The 25,355-nt window shown below is 42.1% G+C and overlaps 1 protein-coding gene across 1 annotated transcript; it reads left to right on the top strand.

Moving 5' to 3' along the window:
• The first annotated feature begins 2,495 nt into the window (after positions 1 to 2,495).
• Positions 2,496 to 24,361, top strand: LOC109867269 (junctional adhesion molecule A). Its single transcript, XM_020456329.2, has 10 exons — positions 2,496 to 2,783; positions 10,246 to 10,305; positions 10,503 to 10,619; positions 10,813 to 10,953; positions 11,636 to 11,838; positions 12,637 to 12,739; positions 18,414 to 18,521; positions 20,971 to 20,983; positions 21,245 to 21,302; positions 21,899 to 24,361. Exons 1-10 carry the CDS (start codon positions 2,735 to 2,737, stop codon positions 21,932 to 21,934), a joined length of 888 nt encoding a protein of 295 aa, XP_020311918.1. The 5' UTR covers positions 2,496 to 2,734; the 3' UTR covers positions 21,935 to 24,361.
• Positions 24,362 to 25,355: the final 994 nt, after the last annotated feature.

Here is a 25,355-nt window from a genome sequence, read left to right as displayed (position 1 = left end):
TACTGATGGTAGGCTTTGTTACTTTGGTCCCAGCTCTCTGCAGGTCATTCACTAGGTCCCTTGATTTCTTCAAACCAAGCTGCTTACCTATTGCAGATTCAGTCTTCCCAGCCTGGTGCAGGTCTACAATTTTGTTTCTAGTGTCCTTTGACAGCTCTTTGGTCTTGGCCATAGTGGAGTTTGGAGTGTGACTGTTTGAGGTTGTGGACAGGTGTCTTTTATACTGATAACAAGTTCAAACAGGTGCCATTAATACAGGTAACGAGTGGAGGACAGAGGAGCCTCTTAAAGAAGAAGTTACAGGTCTGTGAGAGCCAGAAATCTTGCTTGTTTGTAGGTGACCAAATACTTATTTTCCACCATAATTTGCAAATAAATTCATTAAAAATCCTACAATGTGATTTTCTGGATTTTTTTTCATATGTTGTCTGTCATAGTTGATGCGTACCTATGATGAAAATTACAGGGCTCTCTCATCTTTTTAAGTGGGAGAACTTGCACAATTGGTGCTGACTAAATACTTTTTTGCCCCACTGTATATTATTCGTAGCCTTTTATTTATCATTACAACTATAAGGCCATAAGCGAACAAGAAAATGCTCATCCAGAAGCGCGCTCCTAGTGGCCGGGGACTTTAATGCAGGCAAACTGAAATCCATTTGACCAAATTTCTCCCAGCATGTCACATGTGCAACCTGAAGGAAAACAACTGTAGACCACCTTTAGTCCACACTCAGAGAAGCATACAAAGCCCTTCCTCACCTCCATTTGGAAAATCTGAACATAATTCTATCCTCCTGATTCCAGCTTTCAAGCAAAACCTAAAGCAGGTATTACCAGTGACACGCTCAATACGGAAGTGGTCAGATGACGCGGATGCTAAGCTACAGGACTGTTATGCTAGCACAGACTGGAATATGTTCTGTGATTCATCCAATGGCATTGAGGAGTATACCACCTCAGTCATCGGCTTTATTGATAAGTGCATTGGCGACGTCATCCCCACATGGATTACAGGAAACATCTTCAAAGAGCTAAAGGCTAGAGCTGCCGCTTTCAAGGAGCGGGACACTAATCCGGACGCGTATAAGAAATCCCGCTACTTCCTCAGACGAACCATCAAACAGGCAAAGTGTCAATACAGGGCAAAGATTGAAATCATACTACACCGGCTCCGACGCTCGTCAGATGTGGCAGGACTTGAAAACTATTACAGACAACAAAGGGAAACCCAGCTGCGAGCTGACCAGTGACACGAGCATTACAGACGAGCTAAATGCTTTTTATGCTGGCTTCAAGGCAAGAAACACTGAAGCATGCATGAGAGCACCAGCTGTTCCGGACGACTGTGTGATCACGCTCTGTGTGAGCAAGAACTTTAAACAGGTCAACATTCATAAAGCTGCGGGGCCAGATGGATTACCATGACGTGTACTCAAAGCATGCATGGACCAACTGGCAAGTGTCATCACTGACATTTTCAATATTTCACTGACCGAGTTTGTAATGCAGATCTGTATCAAACGAAACGAAGGTAACCTGCCTAAATAATTACCGCCTGTTTTCTTTCTTTTTTTTATACTGCTGCTACTCTCTGTTTATTATCTATGCATAGTCACTTTACAAATTACCTCGACTAACCTGTATCCTGCACATTGACTCGGTATCGGTATCCCCTGTATATAGCCTCGTTATTGTTGTGACAATTATTGTGGGGAATGTTTTCCTGGCACACGTTAGGTCTCTTGATAAGAATTCAGGCGCTTTCTGGAAGCAAAGGTGGGGGGGGGTCAGACACAATACTAGATGGGTGTACGTAATAAACTGACCACTGAGTGTATGTACACTCAGTTGCTGCAGACATATTATTTTGAATAAAAAGTGGTGCCTTTTATCTTAGAAATACAAACTATTATGGAAAGGCTTATTTAAATGCAAAACTAAGCCGAACACCATGTCTGTTGGTTTACTTTTTCACCTCTGCTAACAGCTGACTGTCATTGGTGTTCTGTATCAGTTGTTATTGGAGTCACTGAGCAAATAATGAATTTGATGGTTCTTTGTGTATTCTAAGTTTGTTTTATTTTTGATTCCATCATATTTCCAAAAGTTGACTAACTTTTCTATTAAGTTAATATCACCCTCAGCATCTAATATTATTTTGTGTTATAGGTTAATTTGTTGTAATTTCTATTAAATTCATGTGAAAGAGATATGTGCTTATTTACACAGGGACACTGTAAATCTTCTACACTGAAAATGAAAACAACTAACATTATTTACAATCTCACTATCATGAGTGGACTATGTACCTTGTATTCAGCTGTGATGATTGATATTTTCGTTTTAAATACCACATAGGCGTTTACATAGGCTAATACTTCAAATACTGTATGTCACTATAAAGAAAATACTGTAAAATACTAATCAAGTGAAACCGGTTATTGAAATAAACCAATAGACTGCTTTATATTGACATACGTCACGTAGGTAATGGGTTGCGTCACAGTTTCGACGGAATACCTATCATACTTTTCTACAGGAGCAGTCGGTCGGTGCGGAAGGGCGTAGGGTTCTTGTTCGTCGAAAGAATATATTTCAAACCGAGTGGGCCAACGTGTCAACAATTACTGAATTGCACTTTGATTGCTGAAATAAGCGAATCGTTTTTTTATTTCCGAAATCGGACACATCGCTGGCTTTTAAAACAAAGGCTTCAGGTGTTGGGGCCGACATGTTTGTCAGCGGCTTGGTTTCGGTGTTTTTATTCTTTCATGCAACAGGTGAGTGCTCCTTCTGTCGATCTAAACTCCACATGACTTTAAACTAGCCCTGCGTTTATACTATTCTACGTTTCAATGTAGTGTTTATTGTATTAGTAAGATATGCACTTGATTGCTGTATATTTTCTAAACTGGCACTTTAGGCCCACAGGTAGGCACAGGTCATAGAGTAGTTTACCCAACCCAAAATAAGAAAACAACATAATTAACAGACCTGGGATCAGTAGGGGCTTGCCTTGGCTAAGTCTTTGTACACAGTTCTTAAAAACTAGGAAACAATAGATCTACAATGATTCACATACATCTGACTAGCTATTAAAAATAGAACCTAGTCAGACCATTACTAGGTGGGCTCTCAAGTGAAGTCTTAAGGCGCTGCATCTCGTCACTACAGGTGTCACTACAGATCCTGGTTTGATTCCAAGCTGTATCACAACTGTCTGTGATTGAGAGTCCCATAGGGCGGTGCACAATTGGCCCAGGGTCCTCCGGGTTAGTGTTTGGTCCGGGTAGGCCGTCATTGTAAATAAGAATTTGTTCTTAACTGACTTGCCTAGTTAAATAAATAGACCTAAAAAAAATACTCTGTTGCAGCTGGCTGAGGGGCGTTATTAGATAGGTTTGGCATAGCACAGAGAATTTCCAACCAAACCTTATTTTGCCAATACTTCCTGACTTGAAAGACAACCAATGTCTTCTAAATGTCCATGTCTAGTTGCAGGTGGTTAATTTGAATTTAGAAAATTAAATGTAGTATTTTTTTTCGCTCCATGAAGTAATCTGACAATGTGTATGCCATCTTGACTATTTCAAATATTTGATTTTGCTGGGCACCGGTCCATGGCCAGTGATGTGATCGGCCAACAGTGGTGAGAGAGGAGCGCCCTTCTCAAATCGAACAGTAATCTGCGATGATCGTTCATGTTGTTAACATGATGCATCCTCCGGAAACATCTCTTTTCTGTAAAATACATTGCTTTCGGAAAGTATTCAGACCTCGACTTTTCCCACATTTTGTTACGTTACAACCTTATTCAAAAACGGATTTTTAAAAAATGTATCCCCAGCAATCTACACACGATACCCTATAATGAAAAAGCGAAACAGTTTTTTTGTTTAATTTTTTGCAAATGTATTAAAAACAAAAAAAATATTAGTTATGTAATTATTTAGAACCTTTCCTATGAGACATGAAATTGAGCTCAGGTGCATCCTGTTTCCATTGATCATCCTTGAGATGTTTCTACAACTTGATTGGAGTCCACCTGTGGTAAATTCTATTGATCGGACATGATTTGGAAAGGCACACACCTGTCTATATAAGGTCCCTCAGTTGACAGTACATGTCAGAGCAAAAACCAAGCCATGAGGTCAAAGGAATTGTCCGTAGAGCTCCGAAACGCGATTGTGTCCAGTCCTAGATCTGGTGAAGGGTACCAAGGCATTTATGCAGCATTGAAGGTCCCCAAGAACCCAGTGGCCTCCATCATTCTTGAATGGAAGACGTTTTGAACCACCAAGACTCTTCCTAGAGCTGGCTGCCTGGCCAAACTGAGAAATCGGGGGAGAAGGGCCTTGGTCAGGGAGATGACCAAGACCCTGATGGTCACTCTGACAGAGCTCTAGAGTCCCTCTGTGGAGATGGGATAACCTTCCAGAAGGACAACCATCTCTGCAGCACTCCACCAATCAGGCATTTATGGTAGTGGCCAGATGGGAGCCACTCCTCAGTAAAAGGCACATAACAGCCCGCTTGGAATTTGCCAAAAGGTACTGAGTAAAAGGTCTGAATACTTATGTAAATGTGATATTTCCGTTTTTTTTATTGTGTGTGTGTGTCGTTTGATGGGGGGGGGGACTATCAACTTTTGAATAAGGCTATAACCTAAAAAAATGTTTTTAATAAGTCAAGGGGCCTGAATACTTTCTGAAGGCCCTGTATGTTGGAATTGTCATGCTAGTTTTCACTGGGAAGGCCGATGAGTTTATCAAAAGCAATCACTTTTTTTGTATGAAAACACCGTATCCTACTCATTACTCCTCATGTTTATTATTTCCCTTTTGTTTTGAACCAGTTTTACCGTGGGATTTGAACGGGGCACCTGGCTCACGCCCGGGAGGCAGCCCGGTTCCAACACGAATGCAATCAACTTTCACCCTGTGCTAAACACGCTTAGATGATTTGAATCCCCTCATTGATTGAGACAGGTGGGTGCCCACCCCAAAGTGCTGCATGTCATGACCCTAACCTGTCTCAATCAATGAGAGAAGATCTGAAATGGACAAGGTGTCGGCGTACACATTGTTGGATTACATCAGGGAACAAAACATTTTAATTTATTAACTGAGCATTTTCTAAGTTCAAACAAACTAGACATGGACATTTAGAAGACATTGGTTGTCTTCCAAGTCGGAAATTGAGGAAGTATCGTCTAGTTAAGGTTGGTCACAAATTCTCTGTGCTATGCCAAACAGTACTCGGCGATGAAAGTAGATTTAATTTCTTCCAGATACAGGGACCTGCACGTGCTTTTTAAAATACTTTTTGGGGGCCTAAGCATATAATTACATATAGAATCCCTAATAATTTAATGTGATCTCTGTGGGCCTAATAATACAGATGTCATCTAACTTTTAAAATGTATGTGCCTATCTTTTTAAAAAATGTGGCATAAACACAACCAGTCATGATGTTTTCATCTGATTGTAAAACAATAACTTCAAAAGGCTCATGTAGGCACATTACTCAGGGACAGCAGGAAGATTTTATTGACACGGTGTGGGGGGAACAAATTATTTTCAGCCTTGTTTAGATTTTTTTTCTGCTTATACTTTGACATTTGGGAGGCTTTGTTCGTCAACTTGTCTATAATTAGAATGCATGCAGCTTCTCTTCTGTCATTACTTGATGCTCTTCTAGAATACTAAATAAAGCCTTGCTCACCAGAATGTAATAAACCAATAGAATGATCAATGCAGGGTCTCCCGAGTGGCGCAGTGGTCTAAGGCTGTGCTAGCTGTGCCACTATAGATTCTTAGTTGGAGTCCAGGCTCTGTCGCAGCAGGCCGCGACCGGGAGACCCATGGGGCGGCGCACAATTGGCCCAGCGTCGTCCGGGTTAGGGGAGGGTTTGGCCGGGGAGGGTTTGGCCGGGCAGGGATGTCCTTGTCCCATCGAACACTAGCGACTCCTGTGACGGGCCGGGCACAGTGCACGCTGACGTTGTCGCCAGGTGCACGGTGTTTCCTCCCGACACATTGATATGGCTGGCTTCCGGTTTAAGCGGGCAATGTGTCAAGAAGCAGTGCGGCTTGGTTGGGTCGTGTTTCGGAGGACGCACGGCTCTCAACCTTCGCCTCTCCCGAGTCCGTCTGGGAGTTGCAGCGATGAGACTGTAACTACCAATTGGATACCAGGAAATTGGGGAGAAAATGAGTATTTAAAAAAAGTGATCAATGCATCAACAGTCTAGTTGACAAAATTTCTCCTTCTCTCACAGAGCGAGGATGTTTGGGGACCGGTTTCAAGGAAATTAAAAGCTGTGAAAATGATCCAACATGTTTTGTCTTGGATACATATTTTATGTGGTTAAAAATGAAATACTGTCAACTTTTGTCACTGAAAGAAATTGCACATCTATGCTACACGACACAGTCCCTAAGTGCGCGTCCTTATTCTCAAAGCTGCTGAAAGAAATTAATCACATTTCATGTTCCAGTGACAAAATTACCATTTGATCTATCATTTTACTGCGAGGACTACTTAATTCTGCAGGAGTTAATATTCTAATAGGCTACATGTGAGGTGTACAGTCAGTGTCCAGACATCAGTTAGTATTCCAACTATTAGACTACTCCACTCTAAAATAATTCCATCATCCATAAGTGTCATTTGATAAATGCAAAGAGACATCACTTACAAAACATCAGTGTTATGAATGACATTCGTGATTGTCATTCCTTAGGCGGACACGTCTTGTAACCTCAATTTGTGCCTACACTGCTGTGCGTCTCGCTCTCGGCCACTCCCCTCTGCCACATTTCACTGTTATCATTGAATAAACATGTTGACCTGCTTGAAGCCAATGTCAGAGCCATAATAGGGCTTCATACATTTTTTAATTAATTTGTTGATTATATCGGTATAGGAATCACCCCATTCATCTGAGTTGAAACTGACCGTAATTCTTCCCCTCTCTCTATGGTGAATCACTGTCATATCCTAGCAGAATAACTGTGTGTTATTCTCCACCGCTGACCTGCTGGTAGGAGGAGGACTGTTTGGTCTGGGAGGAGTGGCTCTGGGTGGGACGAGACTGGACCTCCTCCTGGGCCTGTGGGGGGATGGAAGGGGAGGAGAATTGAGTTGAGAAATTGCCTGATTTCACAGTAGGACCTCGGCGATATGAACATGTTGGGAATGTAGGTAGTTTAGAATGTCCTTGAAATTCACTTAAAAACATCAAACCATATATATATAGATAGATAGATAGATTGCACAACATGCGCTTCCTAATCACTTCCAGTAATCACCAGGTACTGTGTGTGTGTGCCCGTTCATTCATTATGTCTTGCAACCCTTTTCCCATTTAAGAACCAAATAGAAGCAAACTAAACAAAATGGGGAGGGACCTACCTGAATTTGTCCAATATAATCTTGCTGCCGGGGCTTTCCGCTAGCAGTTGTAACGGCTGTATGGAAGCATTTTCATTGCACCATTACAATGTGTAGCTAACTTGAAAGCAGAGTTGACAGGGAACAATATACTTTTCAAACGCGTACAATTTCCAGAGTAGGCTCTGGTACTTTTAATGATATTACCCATTTTGTACATAGAAATTGACATTATAGGTAATTAATCAATCATATCCCTCCTTTAGGATTGCACATACAGCAAATCACCAGCAATGGGAGTTCGCCTTGAATCCATTTACCATTCATTCTGTTGGTGGTGCTCCTGATACTGATTCAAACTTCCGAATTAGTAGAGAGCCCACTCTGGAAATGTTATGTACTAATTTGTTTGGACAAGTATAGGTCTTTAAAATGAACCAAATCAAAAAAGGATACTTTTGAGATTCATGTAAATATTTTTTAATGTTGAGTAAATGAATGTCCGTGTTTGTATTTCAGAATCTATGCATGTTCCATATGTGAGAACACACTATAAGGAATATAATGACACCATGATGTTGTCTGTATCATGTACGGTTCACAGATCATCAAGTCTTACAGTAGGCAGGTGTAGGTCTAAAAATGGCCTAAAATGGCCACTTTCATCATGATTGTGATACAAATGTAAAAAGCACGTCAAACAGCTTTACTCCCAATTTAAGTCTCTCGGTGAAAATTGTTCTGACAACCTGAGATGTCAAAAATAGTTTCTTCCTCCGCTGGTGTGGAATCGCCATTTATCTTTCAAAATTTTCTCTGTTTTTTGGAGTACCACCTGTAACTGGACACGGTAATTTATAAGAGACAAGATTCTTCCGAATCGCGAACTGAACGTATCGGGTTTTCCACTAGCGACGGTGTAACGCTGTGTGGAGGCATTTACATCTCGGTTAGAATGTGTAGCTACTTTCAAGCTGTAGTCCGCTGTGATCACAAGTCGGCTGAGTGATATGGTCCTTTAACAAGACACTTATGGGCCACGCTGAACTATTGGGCAGCCTTTGTGCTGTACAAAAACACTGTGATTTATAATCTTAGTTTCAAGAGTTAAACATTTGACTGGTGTAGAAGGCCTTTAGACACCTTCCAGACATCAACACAAGGGCCACTACTTTCCAGCTGTAATCTGTGTGGTTAATGTCTCACCTTGGAAGCTCTGCCTTCCCACCCCCGATACTCACGTAACAAGGAAATCGATCAATGGGGTTTATCTGACTAAACCATTTCTCTAAATGGGCAAACTAAACTCTCTTATCTCTTTGTTCAGTCACTAACTCCCTTCAAATAAAATCTGTTGAGTAAAAGTAAAGGCACTTTCTATTCTGGTGGAAAGCAAATGCTATACATCAAATTCTTTATATTACGCAAACCATAAGGAACAATTATTATAAAAATAAATAAAAAATACAAACAGCCAGGGGCACACTCCAACACTTGGATATAATTTACACACTCCAACACTTGGATATAATTTACACACTCCAACACTTGGATATAATTTACACACTCCAACACTTGGATATAATTTACACACTCCAACACTTGGATATAATTTACACACTCCAACACTCGGATATAATTTACACACTCCAACACTCGGGTATAATTTACACACTCCAACACTCGGGTATAATTTACACACTCCAACACTCGGGTATAATTTACACACTCCAACACTCGGGTATAATTTACACACTCCAACACTCGGGTATAATTTACACACTCCAACACTCGGGTATAATTTACACACTCCAACACTCGGGTATAATTTACACACTCCAACACTCGGGTATAATTTACACACTCCAACACTCGGGTATAATTTACACACTCCAACACTCGGGTATAATTTACACACTCCAACACTCGGGTATAATTTACACACTCCAACACTCGGGTATAATTTACACACTCCAACACTCGGGTATAATTTACACACTCCAACACTCGGGTATAATTTACACACTCCAACACTTGGATATAATTTACAAACGCTGTATTTGTGTTTAGTGAATCCGCCAGATCAGAGGCAGTAGGGATGATACCATGTTATATTGATAGGTGCGTAAATTGGATTATATTGCTGTCCTGCATGAGCACTCTACACTAGTGTGTAGAAATTAGCTAGGCTATCCTATCCTGCATGTACCTGACGAAGGAATGTACAGTATTACTACCCAGGTTGTGGCTGTTACTAATGTCATGTGTGCCACCTGCCTCTGGTGCCTGTCTGTTGCGGGGACATACTTTTGGTGGTGAATGGCGTGACTGCTCAGTGGGTCTCTGGCTGGACCATAGACTCTAAATGTCTGGAGTGGACATACTGACAGTCCAGTCTATTCAAATTCAAATTTAGAAAGAGGCTTTATTGTCCAAATGTCCATCCAATTTCTATTAAGCAGGAAATAATCTAGTGTTGTTGGTTTCCCACTCTGAAAGGGCCCTTCAGACTGTTTTGGCCCAGTTCCACATTAAGGTTTCTGGCTCACTACAGAGGAGTGAGTCACATTTACCAGAATTTGTCAGCAGTCAGTCCACACGCTGTAGGCTTCAGGCCATTTGTTGGCAGAGCACCAGACATGCTCTTAGGGCTTTAAAATGTGATAGGGGCGGGTCATTAAAAGGTTCTTCCTAAGTTCAGCAGAAACTAAACCGGTCATCTCTGAAGGTGTGTGTTTCTGTTGTGGTGGTAAGACTGGAGCACTTGGTGTTTTGAATTCCAAAGATGCAATGTCATCTCCTTCATTTCCCTGACTGCTCGCTTTACTTTTCTCTCCCTTTCCCCAGGTGTAGAGGCCTTCATGGTTACAACCAAAAATCCAAATGTGAGGGCTAAAGAGAATGAGGGTAAGTCCTGGAGAATGGAAATGAGCTCTAAATGGGCAGTTTCTAAAATAAACAAGAGCTTTCACCTGTCGTGTGTGTGTGTGTGTGTTACAAGCAAGGAATAATGTATTTTAGAAAATCTATTGTATTTATTATATGCTATTTTGCATATTTATCCCCAAGCAATGTAGTTATAATGATCGATCTCATCTCTACAGGGGCTGATCTTTACTGTACTCCCTCGGCTGACTTTGGGGCAGATGCCAGAGTGGAGTGGAAGTTTAGGGACATGAAGGGTTCTACGACCTATGTCATTTTCGATGGGAAACCCACCAGTAAGTACACAAACTGTTCAGACTTGATTCCAATGAAATGCATGACCTATGACTTCTTGTATTTGTGTCGTGATTGCTTCTGCATTTTTCTACAATTAGGGCTAGATATACTTCTTCACAAATGAGTTACCTGCCATAATAATGACATTTTTAAAATAATCGCTGATTTTCTTGCTCTCTCTCTCTCTCTCAGCACTTTATGAGGGCCGTGTCACCAAGTTTGATGGGATGCTGAGGTTCAGCAAGGTGACGCGCAAAGATAACGGGCAGTATCAATGTGAGGTGTCGAACAAACAGTATGTTGGGGATGTCAACGTGAATCTCACTGTTTTAGGTAAGGAGAGTCGTATCATCTAACTGTTGCGCAACATATCTATAATTTCCGGTTAATTAACCAATAAGGCCTGAGGGGGTGTGGTATATGGCCAATATACCACGGCTATGGGCTGTTCTTACATACGATGCAAGGCGGAGTGCCTGGACACAGCCCATAGCCGTGTTATATTGGCCATATATCACAAACTGCCGAGGTGCCTTATTGCTATTATAAACTAGTTACCAACATAATTAGAGCAGTAAATCAATGTTTTGTCATACCAATGGTAAACGGTGTGATATACCATGGCTTTCAGCCAATTAGCATTCAGGGCTAGAACCACCCAGTTTATAATTATTATTGTTATAGAACAGAGCTAGACACTGCTTTTGAAAGATTATTTGTGGGACTGCATTCATCCCAGTGTGAGAAACTGAGAAACCATTTCATGTTGCCATGACGCTATGACAATATGAGTGAATTGATTTGTGATACCACGGCCATAAGATGTAAATATTATTTAATCAAATAAAAGAGAGTACTTTATTAATTGATGATTGCACCAGCCAATATAAATACACAATAAAAACACACAGACCATAAGAACAGCAACTAGCTGGTTGCTGAGTCACTAAAACAGGTTAGTGCCTCTCTATCACTCTCTGCTGCCTCTCACTACCTCTCTTACATCCTCCTGCAGTACCTCCATCCGTGCCCATGTGTAGGATCCCTACCTCTGTGACGACGGGGCATCGCGTGCTACTGTCCTGTCATGATGCAGAGGGGTCTCCTTCCCCCACCTACAAGTGGTATAAGGACAAGACCCCTCTTCCTGAGAACCCCAGCCAGTTCCCTGCCTTCAAGAACTACACCTACAAGATCAATCCTCTCAATGGCAACCTGGTCAGTAGTGCTGAATACACCTCACCTGGATCATATTCATTAGGGCACACTGTAACAAACCATTTTGCAATGGACAACAAAAACAATATATTTTGGGGGAGGAGCCTAATTAGTACAACCCAGGTCCCAGATGTGTTTGTGCTGAATGGTCAACTCGACAGGCTAAAGGAGTCATCATGCTTCAGTTCGGCTAGCCAAACTCAGCTAGGCGAAACTAACAAGTGCTTGCCTACTCCCTTAAAAAACCTTTGCTTGAAAAACATTTTTAAAAAGCGGCAATAGTACTTTTTCCATCTTGAGACGCCTCAAAATAGTCAAATTTAATCTGATAACTCAAGACATCTGTCATTAATTTGAACGTTTTTTGGCGAGGAGATCTTAGTCGTGCGATTTTACATCTTGCTAATATTTTTGGTGCAGTAGTGAAGAAATGTGGATAAATTATTTATTATTACGTTGAATGACAACAAACACTTAATTGAAGAATCTCTACTGTTGACCAATCACCGACGAAGGGGAGTTTACTTTGGCTGTTGACTTTGGCTGTTGACTTTGGCTGAGGACTTTGGCTGGGGACTTTGGCTTGCCTAGAGAAAAAATGTTGTGCGGACAAACAACCAAGAAAAAAAGAACTTGCCGAAGTCCAAAATGTTGTCATATGCACAAACTGTTACGAACTGTTTTGGCTGGGAAGCATGCGAATGCCCTTAATGAAACAGTACTGTTTGGCAACTTCACAGTTGTTCACCTTGTATTTTAAATCAGTGATTTGTAAACATCTCCATATCTCTACTGCAGGAGTTTCCCTCTGCTTTGGTGATAGATACAGGAGACTACAGCTGTGAAGCTATGAACGATGCCGGCCCTGTTCAACGCTGTCAAGCTGTGAGGATGGAAGTCCGTAAGTGCCCTTTGCTTTCTATGGGGAAAAGCCCATTGCAGACTAGCCTGGGCTAAACCGGGGATAAGAATAAACATTTTACCAAAATTAAAAGAAATATAGAATTGTTCAACTAACTCGATGTAAAACACTATGGTTTGGTTGAAAGCTCACTGACAAATAAAAAAATATTTATATGAAGGCGATAAAGGAAAGTGTTTCCTCCACACTGAAATATAGGTCATAGGCAAGGCTCTAAAGTGCGACCGGTCGCATATGCTCCTAAATATTTTACTGTGCGGCTTGGAATGTTTAGCTCCTAGAAAACAAATTTACTAGATATAGTTGTTTTAATGATTAGGCTTCACAGTACCACTATTTCCGAGTGCCCTAGAGAGAGACAAAAAGCAAGCAGTGTTTGCACCATTACATCAGAGATAACCGCTTGTCTCTAGCCTAAACCGTTCAAAGATTGACCATATTACCAGCGTTAGGTTTCTCCCCTTCTTCGGGCGCATTGGCTGGACGCATCTCAATTGACTGGGTGCATTTTACATTCAGAAACGGGCTGTTTAATCCTCCGGCTTGTTCAGGTCTCCAGATTGCGACCATTTAGTCGCATTTTGACACCCTTTGACTTGGCTGTGCGAGGGAATATTTTTATTGGTCACATCGGTGCGAGCTGCACATTCTACATGGTCACTTCACTCAAAACGTCCTTTTTCTAAAACCATGCTTTTGTCAAACAGTATAGTACATTATCCTCATGATTCCTGTAATAAAAGCCTCCCTGACCCTGTACCTATTTTGCTGTGGCATGGTGTGTCACGTGAGCCACTCTCTCCCCTTTCCCGGGGGAAAAAAGTGTCCTGATTTGAATAACATTTTAATATCCAGTTGCTTGGAAAACACAGCTGTCATGGTTGGAGTGAGGAGGTTCTCCAGTTTCTGTAGGTATACTTTTTGTTTATTTCTCAACTCTCAATTTTGAGCTCTAACTATTTTGAAAACAATATATTTTATATGCCTTTGTGATCCGGAGCATGCAAAATGTGAATATGCCATTGGGAGCGCATAGGCCTCATTGGGGCGGTAGGCTACAACTGCAAGGTTTTTTGGGACATTACATTTTACTGTTAGATTAATACATGGCTACTAGCAGTGGGTATTATAAACTCAGCAAAAAAAGAACCGGCCCTTTTTCAGGACCATGTCTTTAAAAGATCATTCGTAAAAATCCAAATAACTTCACAGGTCTTCATTGTACACATTATACACAGGCAGTTAGAAAAGCCAAGGCTAGCTTTTTCAAGCAGAAATTTGCTTCCTGCAACACTAACTCAAAAAGGTTCTGGGACACTGTAAAGTCCATGGAGAATAAGAACACCTCCTCCCAGCTGCCCACTGCACTGAAGATAGGAAACACTGTCACCACTGATAAATCCACCATAATTGAGAATTTCAATAAGCATTTTTCTACGGCTGGCCATGCTTTCCACCTGGCTACTCCTACCCCGGTCAACAGCACTGCACCCCCCACAGCAACTCGCCCAAGCCTTCCCCATTTCTCCTTCTCCCAAATCCGTTCAGCTGATGTTCTGAAAGAGCTGCAAATTCTGGACCCCTACAAATCAGCCGGGCTAGACAATCTGGACCCTTTCTTTCTAAAATTATCTGCCGAAATTGTTGCCACCCCTATTACTAGCCTGTTCAACCTCTCTTTCGTGTCGTCTGAGATTCCCAAAGATTGGAAAGCAGCTGTGGTCATCCCCCTCTTCAAAGGGGGGGAGACACTCTTGACCCAAACTGCTACAGACCTATATCTATCCTACCATGCCTTTCTAAGGTCTTCGAAAGCCAAGTCTACAAACAGATTACCGACCATTTCGAATCTCACCATAACTTCTCTGCTATGCAATCTGGTTTCCAGAGCTGGTCATGGGTGCACCTCAGCCACGCTCAAGGTCCTAAACAATATCTTTAGGTCGCTCTTGCTGCTGGTGAGTCTCTGATCCACCTCTACGCAGACGACACCATTCTGTATACTTCTGGCCCTTCTTTGGACACTGTGTTTAACAACCCTCCAGGCAAGCTTCAATGCCATACAACTCTCCTTCTGTGGCCTCCAATTGCTCTTAAATACAAGTAAAACTAAATGCATGCTCTTCAACTGATCGCTACCTGCACCTGCCCGCCTGTCCAACATCACTACTCTGGACGGCTCTGACTTAGAATACGTGGACAACTACAAATACTTAGGTGTCTGGTTAGACTGTAAACTCTCCTTCCAGACCCATATCAAACATCTCCAATCCAAAGTTAAATCTAGAATTGGCTTCCTATTTCGCAACAAAGCATCCTTTACTTATGCTGCCAGACATACACTTGTAAAACTGACCATCCTACCAATCCTCGACTTCGGCGATGTCATTTACAAAATAGCCTCCAATACCCTACTCAACAAATTGGATGCAGTCTATCACAGTGCAATCCGTTTTGTCACCAAAGCCCCATATACTACCCACCATTGCGACCTGTACGCTCTCGTTGGCTGGCCCTCGCTTCATACTCGTCGCCAAACCCACTGGCTCCATGTCATCTACAAGAACCTGCTAGGTAAAGTCCCCCCTTATCTCAGCTCGCTGGTCACCATAGCATCTCCCACCTGTAGCACACACTCCAGCAGGTATATCTCTCTGGTCACCCCCAAAACCAATTATTTCTTTGGCCGCCTCTCCTTCCAGTTCTCTGCTGCCAATGACTGGAACGAACTACAAAAATCTCTGAAACTGGAAACACTTATCTCCCTCACTAGCTTTAAGCACCAACTGTCAGAGCAGCTCACTGATTACTGCACCTGTACATAGCCCACCTAATAAGTTAGCCCAAACAACTACCTCTTTCCCTACTGTATTTTATTTATTTATTTATTTTGCTCCTTTGCACCCCATTATTTTGATTTCTACTTTGCACATTCTTCCACTGCAAATCTACCATTCCAGTGTTTTACTTGCTATATTCTATTTACTTTGCCACCATGGCCTTTTTTTGCCTTTACCTCCCTTATCTCACCTCATTTGCTCACATCGTATATAGACTTGTTTATACTGTATTATAGACTGTATGTTTGTTTTACTCCATGTGCAACTGAGTTGTTTGTGTCGAACTGCTTTGCTTTATCTTGGCCAGTTCGCAATTGTAAATGAGAACTTGTTCTCAACTTGCCTACCTGGTTAAATAAAGGTGAAATAAAATAAAAAATTGTAAAGGGTTTAAACACTGTTTCCCATGCTTGTTCAATAAACCATAAACAATTAATGAACATGCACCTGTGGAACGGTCGTTAAGACACTAACAGCTTACAGGTGGTAGGCAATTAAGGTCATAGTTATGAAAACTTAGGACACTAAAGAGGCCCTTCTACTGACTGAAAAACACCAAAAGAAAGATGCCCAGGGTCCCTGCTCATCTGTGTGAATGTGCCTTCGACATGCTGCAAGGAGGCATGAGGACTGCAGATATAGGCAGGGCAATAAATTGCAATGTCCGTACAATGAGACATCTAAGACAGAGCTACAGGGAGACAGGACGGACAGTTGATCGTCCTCGCAGTGGCAGACCACGTGTAACAACACCTGCACAGGATCGATACATCCAAACATCACACCTGCTGGACAGGCACAGGATGGCAATAACAACTGCCCGAGTTACACCAGGAAGCACAATCCCTCCATCAGTGCTCAGACTGTCCGCAATAAGCTGAGAGAGGCTTGACTGAGGGTTTGTAGGCCTGTTGTAAGGCAGGTCCTCACCAGACATCACCGGCAACAACGTCGCCTATAGGCACAAACCCACTGTCGGTGGACGAGACAGGACTGGCAAAAAGTGCTCTTTACTGATGAGTTGCGGTTTTTTCTCACCAGGAGTGATGGTCGGAGTTGCGTTTATTGTCAATGGAATGAGTGTTACATCGAGGCCTGTACTCTGGAGCGGGATCGATTTGGAGGTGGAGGGTCCGTCATGGTCTGTGGTGGTGTGTCACAGTCATCGGACTGAGCTTGTTATCATTGCAGGCAATCTCAAGGGAAGACATCCACCTCCCTCATGTGGTACCCTTCCTGCAGTCTCATTCTGACATGACCCTCCAGCATGACAATGCCACCAGCCGTACAGCTCGTTCTGTGCGTGATTTTCTGCAAGACAGGAATGTCAGTTCTGCTATGGCCAGCGAAGAGCCCGGATCTCAATCCCATTGAGCACGTCTGGGACCTGTTGGATCGGAGGGTGAGGGCTAGGGCCATTCCCCTCAGAAATCTCTGGGAACTTGCAGGTGCCTTGGTGGGAGAGTGGGGTAACATCTCACAGCAAGATCTGGCAAATCTGGTGCAGTCCATGAGGAGGAGATGCACTCCAGTACTTATTGCAGCTGGTGGCCACACCAGATACTGACTGTTTTTCTTTTCTTTTTTTACCCCCCCCATCACTGGATTAGGTTGCACATTCAAATATGAAAAAATTACTTATTTCTTGAATACCATTTCAGTAGTCTATTACACTTTTGTATGAAGAACTCTGTATGACTTGATATGATAATGAGGAGGATGTTAAATGTCATTTAGCAGATGCTCTTATTCAAAGCGACTTAGTCATGCGTGCATACATTTTACGTATGGATGGTTCTGGGAATCGAACCCACTATCCTTGCATTACAAGAGCCATGCTCTACCAACGGAGCCATGCTCGCAACCCCACCATTTTTTTGGGGTGTGACCAAATCATGGGCTGGTGGCCCTCGTGCCACTAAGTTTTTCAGTTGGTGCCACATGCTCATAATTTAGTCGCACCAAAACAGTGGGCTCTATTCCCGGGACAGTGTGGTCTATTCCCGGGACTGCCAGGACAGTGGATTCTATTTCAGGGACAGTGGGTTCTATTTCCGGGACAGTGGGGTTCTATTTCCGGGACTGCCAGGATAGTGGGTTCTATTCCCGGGACAGTGGGGTCTATTCCCGGGACTGCCAGGATAGTGGGTTCTATTCCCGGGACAGTGGGGTCTATTCCCGGGGCTGCCAGGATAGTGGGTTCTATTCCCGGGACAGTGGGGTCTATTCCCGGGACTGCCAGGATAGTGGGTTCTATTCCCGGGACAGTGGGGTCTATTCCCGGGGCTGCCAGGATAGTGGGTTCTATTCCCGGGACAGTGGGGTCTATTCCCGGGACTGCCAGGATAGTGGGTTCTATTCCCGGGACAGTGGGGTCTATTCCTGGGACTGCCAGGATAGTGGGGGAAATGTTAGTGTGCAGCCCTGCTGGTGCAGCAGATTCACATGTGACCTGTAAACCTCAAATGTTGCCATGCTGGTTGGGCTGGTAGTGATGTTGCCAAACAACCTTTTGAAATCATAAACAGTGCTAGTTTGTGCTGGTGCTAGTTGTTACACACACTGTTTTCATCAATCAAATCCATCAAATGTATTTCTAAAGCCTTTTTTCATCAGTGGTTTGGTCTAGATGTATTGTTTGCATACAGAACTCACATATTGCTTTTCCACACGAGGACCATAGTGTTCAACTGAACCTGAGATATTGAAACTATTTCACTCTCCCATTTTGACTTTGTCGTTTAGAAATGTGAGCCAGTGTAACACATCTCATTTCCCTCCCACTTTCTATAATGCTCTGTCTCTCTCTCTAGGCAACATAAACACTGGAGGTATTGTTGCTGGGGTGATCGTGGCGCTCCTGGCCCTGGCCCTGCTGTGCTTCGGACTGTGGTACGCCCACCGCAAAGGATACATGCCCAGTGAGTTTATATCCCCTATTCACCCTAAGGACTCCTCATCCTGTGTTAATTGTCTAGTAGGAATTCTGATCTAGAATCCAATTGGCCTTTTAGATGATAATGAATTAGATCAAGCTGATCCTAACTGTTATAGGCTTATTTCTATTTTGCCCTGTTTATCAAGTGTTTGAAAAACGTGTCAATAATCAACTGACTGGCTTTCTTGATGTCTATAGTATTCTCTCTGGTATGCAATCTGGTTTCCGCTCAGGTTATGGATGTGTCACTGCAAACTTATAGGTCCTCAATGATGTCACCATTGCCCTTGATTCTAAGCAATACTGTGCTGCTATTTTTATTGACTTTGCCAAAGCTTTTGATACGGTAGACCATTCCATTCCTGTGGGTCCGCTAAGGAGTATTGGTGTCTCTGAGGGTTCTTTGGCCTGGTTTGCTAAATACCTCTCTCAAAGAGTGCAGTGTATAAAGTCAGACAATCTGCTGTCTCAGCCACTGCTTGTCACCAAGGGAATACCCCAAGACTCAATTCTAGGCCCCACGCTCTTCTCAATTTACATCAACAACATAGCTCAGGCAGTAGGAAGCTCTCTCATCCATTTATATGCAGATGAAACAGTCTTATACTCAGCTGGCCCCTCTCCGGATTTTGTGTTGAATTCTCTACAACGAAGCTTTCTTAGTGTCCAAGCTTTCTCTACCCTTAACCTTGTTCTGAAGACCTCCAAAACAAAGGTCATGTGGTTTGGTAAGAAGAATGCCCCTCTTTCCACACGTGTTATTACTACCACTGAGGGTGTAGAGCTTGAGGTAGTCACCTAATACAAGTACTTGGGAGTCCTCCTCTCAGCACATATCAAAGCTACAGGCTAAAGTTAAATCCAGACTTGATTTCCTCTATTGTAATCGCTTCTCTTTCACCCCAGCTGCCAAACTAACCCTGATTCAGATGACAGTCCTACTCATGCTAGATTACTGAGACATAATTTATAGATCGGCAGGTAAGGGTGCTCTCGAGCAGCTAGACGTTCTTTACCATTCGGCCATCAGATTTGCCACCAATGCTCCTTATAGGACACATCACTGCACTCTATACTCCTCTGTAAACTGGTCATCTCTGTATACCCTGTCGTGGAAATTTCCTCTATTTACCAAATCATGAGAGCAAACCACACACAAGTCAGAGTTGGTTATCACAAAGTCCATCTTTAATTATATGAGCTCTATCACAACCCTGTGACTCTCAGATCAATTCAGTGTCTATCAATGAATTCTCTGAGAGTCCCTCACACATTTCAACTGAGATCCTTTATAGCAAAGACACATAGTGAGACAGCATAGGCATAATTTATCGTTCAGCTTTGTCTCCTGAACTATGTTCTATTCTCAAACTCAGAACCATAAACAAATACTCTATATCAACAGCCATATATCAAATCCATCCTATCTTGACAAGATCACAGAGACACACTGACTGGCACACAGGCATTGTGGAGCCAAGAGATACACGCTTGACCTCTCCCCTCTCTCCGGCCCAAGTAACTTAGTCTTGACATAGAACAGATACTGCAACCCCGCCACAGTATTATACAAAAATAAAATTCTGATGAGAAGTAACTTACAAACATATGATGAATATAAAACATCTTACCTATGTTACAAACTAATTCTGATTATTCCCCAACAACCCGTCACAAGACCCACTGGTTGATGCCTATTTAAAACACTCTTAGGCCTCACTCCCCCCTATTTGAGATATCTACTGCAGCCCTCATCCTCCACATACAACACCCATTCTACCAGTCACATTCTATTAAAGGTCCCCAAAGCACACACATCCCTGGGTTGCTCCTCTTTTCAGTTCGCTGCAGCTAGCGACTGGAGCGAGATGCAAGAAACACTCAAACTGGACAGTTTTATCGCTGTCTCTTCATTCAAAGACTCAATCATGGACACTCTTACTGACAGTTGTAGCTGCTTTGTGTGATGTATTCTTGTATCTACCTTCTTGACCTTTGTGCTGTTCACTGTGTCCAATGTTGCTTGTACCATGTTTTGTGCTGCTACCATGTTGTGTTGCTACCATCTTGTCATGTTGTGTTGCTACCATGCTGTGTTGTCATGTGTTGCTGCCTTGCTATGTTGTTGTCTTTGGTCTCTTTATGTAGCGTTGTCTCGTTGTGATGAGTGTTTTTGTCTTATATTGTTTTTTAAAATCCCAGGCCCCGTCCCCGCAGGAGGCCGTCATCGTAAATAAGAACTGACTTGCCTAGTTAAATAAAAATATGACATGGACAGAGGGAACCTGATCCGTGATCTATACTCCTACTTTAAGACACTATAAATACAGGGCCAGATCAGGGACTGATAACTTGCGGTTCATAATGTCTCTAACCTTCAAATGTCACATTTGTCTCACTATTTATACATTTTTTTTCTTTTGCCCTTACAGAAAAGAGTGAAAGGTAACTGATTACTTTCTATCTGCGATATCTTCTTGTTAATGCATGACTTAGCAGATTGGTTTTACAGTGCCAGAGTTGAGGGCTTACACTAGTTTGGCGGTTTTTCAATTGTGTTATGTGTACAGTTTGCATCCACGTTTTGTGATAACATGTCCTTGCACATCTTACAAACAGTTGATAATACAACAGTATGGTACACTGTAAAGAAGTTGATAGATATACAGATGTTTCTGCTGGCTTCATATGTTGTTTCTCTTGCAGCAAACCCAAACCCTCAGTGGTCTACCAGCCATCATCGGAGTCCGGCGATGAAGAAGATGTTAGTTTCATCTGTATTTTCCCACTTGTTACAAGGCTTTTGTTTTTTTGGCCTTTTCATTTCAGGAGTATTTCTTCCATCTTATGTTTGTATAGTTTTTGCAAACAGAAAATGTTATTGAAAAGAACAGACAATAGTATTTGTCTATTTAGGAGGAACTCTCAGCTGCTGAAAATCATTTGTGTATGCTTAGTTCTCCTCTCGGTTTGCTCTCATAGGGAAATTCCATTTTCGATAAACAAAGCCCTTTGCATCCCTAGATCATTATTGTGATCGTAGTGTGTTATATGGTTTGGTTGTCAGGGAAATTATTTTTACTGAGTTCCCTTTCCTGTAATGTGTAATGTATGGCATTCAGCAGATTATTTTGACTAAGTGACTTTGTCATGCGTGCAGAAATTTTACTTATGGGTGCTTTTCGTGAATGGAACCCATTATCCTGCCGTTGCAAGCTCCATGATCTATCAACTGAGTTACAGAGGACCACATGCAGTACCATCTCTAAAGAGTTAATTGTTGCTGTCTTTTCATCTTTTGTATTTCAGTGAAAAGGTGTAGCCTCGTTTCGTAACCGCAATCTTCTGTGTCTGTTTCAGGGGGAATTCCGACAGAAGTCTTCTTTCGTGGTATAGCCAGGGCGTGCAATACATGTCCCGGATATACCCAGGAGTCTACAGCAACTAGTGACTATGGGTGCGTCCCAATAACATCTCCCCTTTCTCCTGAAGTGTGCTGTCGTTCACTCCTTCCTACACATCTCAAAGCATTGGGTTGTTGGATGCATGGGTTAGTGGGTGTTTCCACCGTATTTCTTATACCAGTCATTTTCTTTCAAATCAGGGAAGTGAACAAGTGCACACTTTGGGGGTAGAAGAGATAATTGGGACATAGCCTAAATATGACAATACCACTGCCCCTTATACCTGCTCACTTTGGATAGGTGTGAATTGGTGTGGTTTGATTTTTAACATTTTTATTCCATATGTTTCTAAAAACAACATGAATTTGGCAGTTACCTACAACTGTACTGTTTTGTGGTGACTGTATAGATTTGAAAAAATACTTCCGCTTATACTTCATATTTTTCAAGTGCCTCCGTTCTGTGAAAGAAATCTCACATTCAAGGAAATGTAATGGGGGGGGGGGGGACTGGAAATGAATTTATGAAATCTTAAAGAACACTGGCCAATCCTTTTCTAATCCTATTACTACATGCCTTGCTTTCTTTTATGGCTTTTCCCAAATTGCAAAATATTCCCTACAGAGTGCGCTACTTTGGACCAGGGCTCATACAGTAGTGTATTGTGTAGGGTATTTGGTGCAGTTGTGGTACACATGCCTTGTGTGTTACGTCTACTCTAAATCCATGCTTTCAGTGAGTTGTAATGTGAAATGTTTTGTTTACGATAGATACAGACATTTGTTTGGCATTGTGTTAGTATTAGAATCAAACTCCATTGTGTTGTTATTGCATCTGCTTGTTGTGATGTTGCTGGTCCCAGATCTGTTTGTGCTGTCATGACAACTCATGAGGAGTTGTCAAGACACCAGGAACAGACTGGCAACCAGGCTTGTGGAGCTGTACATGGTCTCTTTCTTTGTAAGTTTGATCAGGTTGAGCATTCCAAAGAAATGATATTGTGCTCACAGAAAAATCACACAAGGTGATGAATTCGAGTCAGGTTTAAGCAATATACAGTACCAGTCAAAAGTTTGGACACCACTCATTCAAGGGTTTTTCTTTATTTGTACTGTTTTCTACATTGTAGAGTAATAGTGACGACATCAAAACTATGAAATAACACATGGAATCATGTAGTAACCAAAAAATGTTTAAACAAATCAAAATATATTTTATAATTGAGATTCTTCAAAGTAGCCACCCTTTGCTTTGATGACAGCCTTGCACACGCTTGGCATTCTCTCAACCAGCTTCACCTGGAGTGATTTTCCAACAGTCTTGAAGGAGTTCCCACATATACTGTGCACTTGTTGGCGGCTTTTCCTTCACTCTGCGGTCCAACTCATCCCAAACAATCTCAATTGGGTTAAAGTCGGGTGATTGTGGAGGCCAGGTCATCTGATGCAGCACTCACCACTCTCCTTCTTGGTCAAGAGCCCTTACACATCCTGGAGGTGTGATGGGTCATTGTCCTGTTGAAAAACAAATGATAGTCCCACTAAGCGCAAACCAGATGGGTTGGCGTATGGCTGCTGAATGCTGTGGTAGCCATGTTGGTTAAGTGTGCCTTGAATTCTAAATAAATCACAGTGTCACCAGCAAAGCACCATCACAATGGTGGGAGCCACACATGTGGAGATCATTTGTTCACCTAATCTGCGTCTCACAAAGATAAAGTGGTTGGAAAAAATATCTCAATTTCCTTTCCTGAGGAAGACCCTAAGACCCTTCATGAGAGGCAGTTTCATCATAGTGATGGTTTTTGCGACTGCACTTGAAGAAACGTTCTTATTCCGCATTGAATTACTTTCATGTCTTAAAGGAATGATGGACTTCTCTGCTTATTTGAGCTGTTCTTGCCATAATATGGACTTTTCCAAATAGGGCTATCGTCTGTATACCACCCCTACCTTGTCACAACACAACTGATTGGCTCTAATGCATTAATTAAGGAAAGAAATTCCACAAATTAATTTTTAACAAGGTTCAAAATTAAGTGAAATGCCTTCCAGGTGACCAACTCATGAATCTGGTTGAGAGAATGCCAATAGTGTGCAAAGGGTACAAATATAGCACTTATTTGGTTACTACATGATTCCATATGTGTTATTTGATAGTTCTCTTCACTATTATTCTACAATGTAGAAAATAGTTTTAAAAAATAAAGAAAAACCTTGGAATGAGTAGTTGTCAACTTTTGACTGGTACTGTATATTTTTGAGAATTTTAAGATTGACACTTTACTTCATTTGTAGATTAGCATAATGCTTACATGGGGGACATTGTCTCTGAAGGACTCATTTTGTAATAAAATTGCGCTTTCCATATATTGACTGCATAATATTATTTAATAATAAAATGTTATTTGTTGATAACATTTTCTCTTACATTCTTCTTGTAGCATCCGTACACACACACACACACACACACACCAGATGATTATCTGTCATTCACAATAATCAGTTTGTCCTAGATCTTGATTATTGAAAGGCACACTTGCAAACAAAACAGTGCATTGTATTCACTGTTACGCTTTGTAGGGCTGATTAGGAAGGTGTAGCCTAAGTGGAACTGAGGGCTGAAATACCAATGTAATGATAAGAGGGTTAAGATGGCAGCTAAAGAACATCTTTACACCAAAGTCACCCCACAGAGGCAGTGCCAGAACCGACCGGGCACTGCTAAACATTGGGGCCAGTCTGGACGTGCTGCTGTCCATGGGATTCACCAAGACCAAGACGTGAGTATCTGATCTCTCGTCTACTGCTGCCATCCGTTTGACCACTTTCCCTAGCTAATGCTGTCTATTTTTAGACTGTAGACTAAGCTGCTCATCTGCAGAGCAATATTGTTCCATAAAGGTGTTAAATGATCAAAGATGTACAAACAGATCAACTCTCCACTTTCGGTAGAATGACATGAAGTGTTTATAGAGCTTCTAATTTAGGCGACGAAAGGTAACTTCTATCCACACGTTTATATTATAAAAGCTTCCACTGTGTTTCTTGGCTGTTAGTTACACTCTCCGCAATCTACTCATTCCCATATGGACTGCAACGATTGACAACTATGGCCGCACGCGACATAGGGTCACCACCATGCCGGTGCACTCCTGCCAAGCCTTAGCACGCACCACCATCCTGGGCTGCAGGGAAGTCGGCAAACTCCCAAGCACCTGCCAAATTCAGACATATGCCCACAGACCCATTTAGGAGATGACTCTAATGTCATGTTAGACAGATCAACCATCCACCTTGGACAGGTCTTGAACCCCTTCAATAACAAATCATCATTATGAGATGATAATGGCAGATTATAAGCGTATGCCTTAAACTGCACACATGTATTATACCTGCAGGCTTTAAGTAAAC

Source organism: Oncorhynchus kisutch, linkage group LG22 (assembly GCF_002021735.2).
Source record: "Oncorhynchus kisutch isolate 150728-3 linkage group LG22, Okis_V2, whole genome shotgun sequence".
Lineage (NCBI taxonomy): Eukaryota > Metazoa > Chordata > Actinopteri > Salmoniformes > Salmonidae > Oncorhynchus > Oncorhynchus kisutch.
This window is presented reverse-complemented; position numbering and strand designations above follow the sequence as displayed.

Excerpts from the sequence above, each read along its gene's own strand:
- LOC109867269 (XM_020456329.2), top strand. The coding sequence starts at position 2,735 with ATGTTTGTCAGCGGCTTGGTTTCGGTGTTTTTATTCTTTCATGCAACA. Across the intron at positions 10,306-10,502 it reads GAGGGCTAAAGAGAATGAGG|GGGCTGATCTTTACTGTACT; the intron begins GTAAGTCCTGGA and ends TCATCTCTACAG. Across the intron at positions 10,620-10,812 it reads TTTCGATGGGAAACCCACCA|CACTTTATGAGGGCCGTGTC; the intron begins GTAAGTACACAA and ends TCTCTCTCTCAG.